Source organism: Mastomys coucha, unplaced genomic scaffold, assembly GCF_008632895.1.
Source record: "Mastomys coucha isolate ucsf_1 unplaced genomic scaffold, UCSF_Mcou_1 pScaffold9, whole genome shotgun sequence".
NCBI lineage: Eukaryota > Metazoa > Chordata > Mammalia > Rodentia > Muridae > Mastomys > Mastomys coucha.
In genome coordinates this window covers 33,953,979-33,963,983 of record NW_022196915.1, presented here as the reverse complement: position 1 = coordinate 33,963,983, position 10,005 = coordinate 33,953,979, and the positions used below count along the sequence as shown (strand labels likewise).

At 38.4% G+C, this 10,005-nt stretch overlaps 1 protein-coding gene across 1 annotated transcript in view; it reads right to left on the bottom strand.

Moving 5' to 3' along the window:
- Socs4 (suppressor of cytokine signaling 4) overlaps positions 1–10,005 on the bottom strand; it is a 15,789-nt gene that overhangs the window by 2,438 nt on the left and 3,346 nt on the right. Inside the window, exon 2 of the mRNA XM_031362632.1 lies at positions 3–687. Within this exon, the coding sequence (XP_031218492.1) occupies positions 3–594 (592 nt within the window). The 5' untranslated portion in view covers positions 595–687. The remainder of the gene's footprint in view (positions 1–2; positions 688–10,005) is intronic.

Below are 10,005 nucleotides of genomic sequence, written 5' to 3'. Positions count from 1 at the left end.
GCTGGTAGTTATGACACAAGGCTGGACACTAGTATGTGAGAAACAGGGCATGTCGTCTTCTGTGTTTCGTCGTTTCAGCTGAGCATCTCTCAATTTACTCTCAGATAGGTCTGTACTCACCCATTCATCTGAATTGGGACTTATAGGAACAGTGTGCCGTTTAATAAAATGCCACCTAAAGGCTAAATCTGATCGAGGTGGGAAAGGGCACTTATCTAACATGAGTTCACTGATATGAATCTTTCTTTTAGATGGAAGCCCTGGAGAGTGTCGACCACTACAATTCTTTATTGGAAAACACTGCCCCACGGCATCTTGCAGTTTCTGTTTAAGAGATCGGCCTAAAAATCTATGCCCACAGGAATGATCTAAGTCCAACTCAATGGACGAGCAGCTAAGCTTTCTTTCTTGGCTCCTTAGAGGAATTTCAACATTCTCAACAGTACCTATGGCTTCAGATTCAGAAAAACTCTCACTCTTTTTAGACCAAGACAACTTCTTTCCACTCCATACATAACCATCCTTCCTGTCAGCACTTCGACTCCGACTGGTTTTAGGCCGTACATCTACATTTTTACTATTGTTTTCAGCCATTTTAAACAAATTCTTTACAATTTCCAGTGTTATAAATACTGTGTTTTCAGCTTTTCTGAGTGAAAGTTTCTTCTGGGCACTTTCTGGACGGATCTAAGAAAAAGAAAAAAGGAAACCATTAGCAACCTCTTCATCTATGCTAGACCGTATGCTAAGCCTTACTTGGCCACAGATGAAAAGCCTAACTGGTACATGCAAGAGTACTGGCCATGCTGTAAGGCAGCCCCAGGCGTCTTGTTCCCACTTTAATGTACTGCTCTACCATATTGGGATAATACTGTCTAGTACCATGGAGGCAGGATGATGGACTCCTTTGCCATAGCTAATTTTCAGTATGTGTCCCCTTTCAGCCATAACACAAGCTTGGATAGAACTAATTCCACTTTCACTTTATTTTTCTTATTTCACAACAGGCCAGTGAATTCATTATAAGAAGGAATAGTTACAAATCTATGAGCTAGTGGTTGAGAACTAATATCCTGTATTGTTTCTTCTCTTATTTCCATTTCTAGTGATTCAAACAAGAACAGTTTTAAGTTGTAAAGTTTTTAGAATTTATTAAATAAATAATTACTATTGAGCAATAGGAATGACAAGTAAATATTCTTAAATGAGTTTTGCCAATTAATTTCAATAAGTAGTTACATCATTATCAATCTATGTAGCTTTTAGAAGTATTTTACTCACATTCTTACATTCTTGAAAAGAATACTTGAAAATAAGCAGGTAAATTTCTACAGGGCATTCCTTGGCTACACACACTAGAATTTATAATGAATTTACATAACTATTTCTAAGAGTTTCTTAGTTTTTTAAAATTCTACTTGTGTGCCAGTGTGTTTATGTGCACCATGTGCATGCAGTGAATAGGCTAGAGGTATCAGGTTCCCTGAAACTGGAGCTACAGGTGGTGGTGAGCCTTCTGGGGTGTGTCCTGGAAACCAAACCTAGGTCTTCTGCAAGAGCAGTAAATCTCTAAACTTCTGAGCCATCTCTCCAGCCTCCCTTTATTTCTAAGTGAAGCAAAAGTTAAGCTAGGAATCGAGAGTCACAGTCCTATAATTCCCAATATTTAACAAATGAAGGCTGAACTTTATATCTAAGAAAAATCAATCACTAGATATACTAATTATAATTGTTTCTTAATTTTATAACATTAAAAATCTCAACAGCCAAGTAATGTTGTTAAAGACTAATGCATTTTCAAAGTAGTATACTTTAAAATAAAATCCTAATTTTGCTTAACTTTTCAAGCAATTCCATCACTTAGTACTGCCATTATACTCAACAGTATTTTTTTTCTCTCAGAACAGAGGGACATGAATTTCCATAGTCAAGGAGCTTGCTAAATAATAGTACATCATTCTAAAAACCTAGAATTCTAGAAATAATGAAGATGGTTTGAGGATCCCTAATATAAATTCTCTAATACTTTTAAAGTGTTGCATGTTGTCACCAGTGGAATATCCCACACCTGACCAGGTAGTTGGCTGTAGGCAAAACATGGGCCCATTAAAAATGCTGTGTGAAATTATTATCATGTTATGTGTGTAAGGTATATATAAATGAATGAGTTTCTTAAACTTGGGCTCATTTACAAGACATCTCATTATATATGTATAAAAATTCCAAAATCTGAGAAAACAAACAGAATTTAAAACACTTCTGGTCTCAAGGGAGACTGAATTTATGATGAACTCTGAGAAGGAAAGCATTGGAAAGGACTACTGATAAAATGGTTCTCAACAACACTGCAAAGCCAGCAGTGATTTTCTTTAAAGGAAAACTAGACAAAATATCAAACAGGAGGAAAGGACAAAATAAAATTTCATATTTATCAACAATTTTACTTTATAATAGATAGATTCTCTAAAAGTAGAATGCAAAGTCTAAATCAAGAAGACATGCAACCAGGAGAGGAGGAATTCTGAGGAGCAGATAGAAGGAAGTCTCTTGATAGGGTGAGCTGAGGTTCTGCTAGAACGAAGCCAGCCATCAGACACACAAGACACACAAGACAAAGTCAGAGATCTTGGTGGGAAACAGATCAATGTTTGGGAAGGTCACCAAAAGAATGATAGAGCAAGATTAGATGACAACTCTGAGGAGTCACACTCACCCCAACCCTGAGTTCTTGGGGGGGGAGTAAACTCAGGGCTTTGATCTTGGTAGGGAAGCTCTCTACCATTGAATTACACCCCCAACCTTTTTTTTTTTTTACTATGTAGCCCAGGTGGTATCCACTTCTTAATCCTCCTGCTTCTCAAATGTGAAAATTAGAGCATGTCAGACTAGAAATCCTAACTTTATAAAGTGATTTTTGCTGTATCACTGTATGGTCCAGAGTATCACACAACTGTTACAGTTTTCTTTTTTCCTTTTTTTTTTTAAAGATTTTTTATTTTATGTATCTGAGTACACACTGTAGTTGTACAGATTGTTGTGAGCCTTCATTTGGTTGTTGGCAATTGACTTTTCTAGGACCTCTACTTGCTCCAGTTGACTCTGCTTGCTCCGGTAGACCCCACTCGCTCTGGTAGACCCCACTCGCTCTGGCCCAAAGATTTATTTATTACTATAAATAAGTACACTGTAGCTGTCTAAAGACGCACCAGAAGAGGGCGTCAGATCTCATTACTGGTGGTTGTGAGCCACCATGTGGTTGCTGGGGTTTGAACTTAGGATCTTCAGAAGATCAGTCAGTGCTCTCACCCATTGAGCCATCTCACCAGCCCTACAGTTTTCAATGTACAACATTTACCTTGAATTTTTTTATTTCCTAGAAATTAAAATATAAGAAATTGGCTATCTGGAAATTTGCCTGATGCTATCTATCCCTTGAGGGAAAAATAGGAGTCCCAAAAGTGCACAGAGTCAGGCCGGCTGGCTTCATGTCTTATTCTGCACTGTAACCGTCTGTATGACCTGGGAATGGACTTTTGGATTGTAGTATTTGAAGTAAAAGAATCTTTATACTATGGCAAGTGTTTTAATTTAATTTTTTACTGAACTAACAAGTGACTCTCCAAAGCTACTAAGCAGAAAGAATCTTAACAGTTTACTATATATCATGGATAACCTCTTAACAACTACTACAAAAGCCCTTTGCTGCAGTAAGATCATAACAGAAAAAGATAATTGGGATGTCCACGTCATGCTGCAAAAGATATTCAGAATGTCCTCCATTGTATAGAAAGAGAAACAACTCATCATGTGAGCTGCACAGGGTAGCGCAAATGTACTCCCAGTATTTGGGAGGTAGAGACGGGGATCAGGAGTTGAAGCTTATCTTTGGGTACAGTATGAAGTCTGCCAGGGCTATGTAAGGCCCTACCTCAAACACTCAAAGCTAACAAACAATGTATCATGTTGAAACAATAATAAAAAAAAAACCTCTTGTATCTTCCCATTTAAAGACATGGGAAGAGAGTTTTCTAATGTCTTCCAGGGTGTTTGGGATCAAACCGAGGTTTCATGCTCTTTTATGAGGCACACTCCTACTACCCCAAATTCATTTAAAAGTATTTATATTTGAGACACTTTCACTATTTAGCTCTGGCTAGTACAGAACTTGCCCTGACCCCCAGGGCGTTCAACAGGGTCCTAGGGCAAGGGAGAAGGAGACCAAAAGAGACACGAAGAATAAGAGCAAGACAGACTGATCAAGCTCCAAAAACTTTTACTTCAGGGATGATAATATAAGCACAAGCAGGAGAAAAGCTTCAAGGGAGGGGGGAGATCCTGTGACAAGGGAGAGGGGAAGAGCCCACTGCAAGGGAGGGCTGGTGGCAATCTTCAGTTCCTGGAACCAAGGGTCACAATGTCCTCCACACCCACAAATATTCTGTTAGACTACACATGTTCTCTCAGGGCTGTAAGTGTAAGCTAGTAATTTTTTCACTAGGCCATAGTTAAGGCCATGGCTCCCAGCAAGAACTCACTATGTAGACCAGGTTAGCCTGAACTCACAAGAGATCTGCTGCCTCTGCCTCCCAAGTATTGGAATTAAAGTTGTACATTACTACATCTAACTCCAAATTCTTAGAAACACAAAAATTCAATCATACTGTTCTCAATAACATGGTTCCTGTGGTGGTTTGAATAAGAATACCCCCGTAAACTCATATATTTGAGCTTATGCTCTCTAAGTCAGTAAAGAGTGGCATTATTTAAAAAAAAAAAAAAATGACTAGGTGTCTTACTCAGGATTTGTATTCCTGCACAAATAATGACCAAGAAGCAAGTTGGGAAAGGGTTTATTCAGCTTACACTTCCACATTGCTGTTCATCACCAAAGGAAGTCAGGACTGAAACTCAAGCAGGTCAGGAAGCAGGAGCTGATGCAGGGATGTTACTTGGAGGGATGTTCCTTACTGTCTTGCTTCCCCTGGCTTGCTCAGTTTGCTTTCTTATAGAACCCAAGACTACCAGCCCAGAGATGGCACCACCCACAATGGGCCCTCCCAACCTTGATCACTAATTGAGAAAATGCCTTACAGCTGGATCTCATGGAGGCGTTTCCTCAAGGGAGGCTCCTTTCTCTGTGATAACTCCAGCTTGTGTCAAGGTGACACAGAAAACCAGCTAGTACAGGAGGTGTGGGCTTGTTGGAGAAGTGTGTCATTGGGGGTGGGCTTTAAGGGTTCAAAAGTCCAAGCCAGGTCCCAGTGGACTTCCTCTCTTCTGGCCAATGGATCCAGATGTAGAGCTCTCAGCTATTTTCCAGCATCACATCTGCCTGCATGCTGCCATGTTCCCTACCATGATGATAATGAACTAAACCTCTGAAACTGTAAGCCAGCTCCAATTAAAAGCTTTCTTTTATAAGAGTTGCTATGGTCATGGTGTCTTTTCACAGCAATAGAACACTAACACAGCTACAAACAGCCAGTCATTCATTTTTTTCAAAGTTTTTTCTATTGTTCTGATCATTACTTCTTACAAGGCTGTTGGTTAGAACCCAAGGCTTCGTGCATGTTGCATAAGTGCTCTACCCCAAGCAAATTCTTGGAATTTAAACTTTGTATAGAGGAAGAAGAGATATAGAATGATAGGGAGACTTTATCACCAATTTTGTGAAGTAAAAAAAAAAAAAATCATAGCAGGATTTGGAGAGATGTTGACAAAATGGAGATAGTTAACAGCTGTAGAGAAACTCCCCCTCCTCTTTTTAAAGAAGAGAAAAGAATCGTTTGGGAGAGGCTGCTTTGGATCCTGGTTCAATATTAATTTTTTATGAAGGGAGCCATGTTAAACACAGCCCTGGGGGAATCAACAATGACATTTAAAAAGAAAGGCAATATTTCCTAATGAGCAAGAGGGAAATGTTTAAAAGCGAGTTTACATAAGCACCACTTCAAGAAAGCAAGTTTCCACATTCAACTGACATGACAGTGACGAGAAAAAACAGTGTCCACCTGCGAATTTCACTAACAAAAGATTTAATTAATATTTTTATTGAGTAAGGTTAGGAAGGTAATTTTAGTTCAAGAGTTTTACAGAAAATAAAAGTTAATAATGAAAGGGTTAAACATCTGGAAAACTAATTTGTATTTTCTATATTGTGGGATGATAGAGAATGTTTTATGTGTTATATAAATTATTCATTGAACTACTTATGCCTAAAATGTTGACATACACTTAAGACTAGAATTCTAATTTCCAGTACTAACCTAAAATAAATTTGATGATCTAAAGAGTAATTCAACATAATAAATAATTCATAATACATTATTATTGTGATAGCAATTCAGTCTTGAGACCTTTCCAAAAAATGTGTGACTCCCTGTTTACCTGCAACCACCTGCCCTAAACTCAACCAAAACATTCAGATTATACCTTGATATTTAAGTTAAATGATGAATAAACATTTGGGCTTCACTAATGGAATTTGCTGGATAGCAGACTACAAAGGAATTCCTTGGAATATTACATCAAAAAAATAAAAAAATAAAAACAGGTTGTACATGAAAAACAATTAAGATTAAAAAAAAAAAAAGCTTCACATTCTCTAGTTTTTTCCCCTAGTAAATATTTTTTTAAAATTTTCTACCAAAAAAATGTTTTTAAACTTCAACTAAGCACTTAAAAGTATATCCTTTAAAGAGTTAACTAGGGCTCACAAGGATGAACTGGATGATAATTCAAAAGAACAAAAAACCAAAAACCAAAGAAACAAAAAGGAAAAACCACAAACACAACATTAAATCCAGTCCTCTCCTCCCTCCCTCCCTCCCTCCACTTCTTCCACTCTCTTTTCCACAATAGCTCTAAAATTCTGTGTAGGAGGAAGTTTCAGTGCTTTATCATACTGCATGGTGACAACTGTTAACAGTAATGTATATTTAAAAATATGCTAAGATAAACTTTAATTTTCTTACTACAAAAAAGTTATGTTAGCCGAGCTGTGGTGGAGCACACCTTTAATCCCAGCACTTGGGAGGCAGAAGCAGGCAGATTTCTGAGTTTGAGACCAGCCTGGTCTACAGAGTGAGTTCCTGGACAGCCGGGGCTACACAGAGAAACCCTGTCTCAAAAAACCAAAAAAAAAAAAAAAAAGTTATGTTAAGCTTTGAAAGAATCATTATGTATATGTCCATCAAATTACATTGTATTCCATAAATAAATAAAATTAGTATTTGTCAAAATAACTTGACACAAATACTTATTCTGGAAAAAAGGGTGGTGGTCTCTTTGTTAAACAAGTTAGAGAAAGCCTCTGGAAGACTAGTATGCACATTTATGATGCTTTTCAGTGGCCCTTCAGTAAAGAAATCTGCTTAAGGCACAGATTCCTGTATTTACCAAAAATATCTTTTACAGAACCGAATTTGGAAAACATTAAATGAATGCACATTCCATGAACTTATGAACTATAGATAAAGTTATACATCAACTGAAGTCAGCTACTCTAGAATAAAGGTCAACCAGAACACTACTGGCTGGAAGTATACATGATCTAGGTAAGCCCAGGGAGTAAGTGGTTCAGACCTGAGACCCTACCTGGGTTTATGCTAAACATCTTCTTACACCATCTTCTGATAATGCACTTAGCAGCCCTGCCTTTTCTGCAGGTACTATGAGCATACCCTTCTCTGAACAATGCATCAAGCAACCTGCTAGCAGCACAGGACCCCAACCTGCATCAACATGCCCTTTTCCAATCATCGATCAGTGATGCAGGTTTGTCTACCCGTAAGGACTAAGGAACAGTTTCTATCAGATGTACTTGCAGTACATCCTGGTTCTGATCCGGTGTAAACTGACTTTAGATACAAGTGTAACAAATCAAAACTGTGTCAAGTTAATTTTTAGAGAATCTATTTACTCTCTTGTATCTATGCACTTGGGTGTGCATTTTATTAAAACCAGATGCATTATGGAAAGAAGCAACAGTAGAAAAATGATTTGCGAACTGATCTATCAATCAAAACAGGAAATCACCCCACCACAGCCCTTATAACAAATTCTTTCTGCTGAGCCCATAGAAGGAAGCTCTAAACGGTAACTGGGGCTGTTGAGTGCCTTGGCTCATGAGACCCCTGCTCTCTAAAGTATTTTCCTTCTAATTTGTAATTTCTAATTACAAAATAGTGTAGAGTATCCAAATAGGTTTAAGAAAGGGGGTGCAGATCACTGGTAGAGAACTGATTTAGTATGTATGAGGCTCTGAGTTCAATCTCCAACACTGAAAAAACACCAGAAAGTATAACTTTAATTTAACCCAATCTTCTCATTTGCAAAATCAGGACACAGTTTTACACAGTGATAACTAAACATATAAAAACAACATTTATTGAGATTAATAAAAAATAAATATTATTGAGGACTTTTCTAAAAATGAGGCAAACAAGTGACAAAAATTTTTAAAAAAAAAAAGGAAAAAGAGGCACCAATGGCTATATATGTGTGTGTGTGTGTGTGTGTGTGTGTGTGTGTGTGTGTGTGTGTGTGTGTGTGTATATACATATACACACACACACACACATATATTTAAAGCTAGAAACTGCACAAAAATATACCGTGAAAATCTGGACGGATAATAGGCATGGTTGTACATGCCTGAAAACCTGCCTCTTGGTAGGTGGATGTAGGGCTACCAGGAGTTCAAGGTCAGCTGAACTACATGGGAGACTGATTCAACACACAAATAATACAACAAAAAAAATCTGGCGGTGGTGGCGCATGCCTTTGATCCCAGCACTTGGGAGGCAGAGGCAGGCGGATTTCTGAGTTCCAGGCCAGCCTGGTCTACAGAGTATCAGGATAGCCAGAGCTATACAGAGAAACCCTGTCTTGAAAAAAACAACAAAACAAAACAAAACAAAACAAAAACCCTGAAATTGAAAGCTCCAGTATTTCTTTTTTTGTTTTTTTTCTTTTTTCTTTTTGGTTTTTCGAGACAGGGTTTCTCTGTATCGCCCTGGCTGTTCTGGAACTCACTCTGTAGACCAGCCTGGCCTCGAACTCAGAAATCTGCCTGCCTCTGCCCTCCCAAGTGCTGGGATTAAAGGTGTGCACCACCATCACCCACCTAGAATATCCAGTTTAAGGTCAGCTTAGCCTACACAAGTCTGAGACCAATACCTGTCATAATCTGTTTCATTAAATTCTGACTTTGATGCCAAGAGCTTTGTCTAGAGGTAGTAAGTATAACAGTCTGCTTTGGATACGTGAAAGGGTTGGAGTCTGATACGGATGGTATGTGACTCTGGCGCATCGGAACCTTTGAGTTTTACATTTCCACATATAAAACCCTGAATATTGCCAGGTGTAATGGGGAATGTTTTTAGTTACAGCACTTGGGAAGGCTGAGCCCTGAGTCCAAGGCCAGCCTAGTCTACCTAGTTGAGTTCTGGCCAGCTTGGGCCACACAGTGAGGCTGTTTTCACAAAACAACAACAGCAAAACCACTAAAAGGCCCCAAGGTTCAATCATGACTACTATTTTGCTAAATGAGCATAGTGTGGAATTGCCTTCTCAATTCTTACCTCTATACCAAGAGATTAGTACATCTCTCAGAACTTATCAGAGAAGTTTCTTTGTACAGTGGATGGTAGTTAGCATAAAAATTCTCCATCGATCAAAGTATAAAGACTAATGTCAATGCAGTGTCCAGCCACAAATGGGGCATTCAAATCACATGCACCCCAAAACTAAGGGACCATTGTGAAAGGTAAAGAGAGAGATCTTAAGAGCCAGAGATTGGGAGAACTGGAGTGAAACTGTCTTTTAGACACGAGAGGACCATCAAATCCATGAACTCAGCTGCTGTGGCTACCTGCACGAGATCAAGCCAGTTAACATTCTAGCATGGAGTGGAGAGGTACTTCTGGGAAACTTCTGACAGATGATGGCTTCGAGGGGAAGGAAAGTCAGATTTCTTTTCTTCTTTTTTTTTTTTTTTTTGTT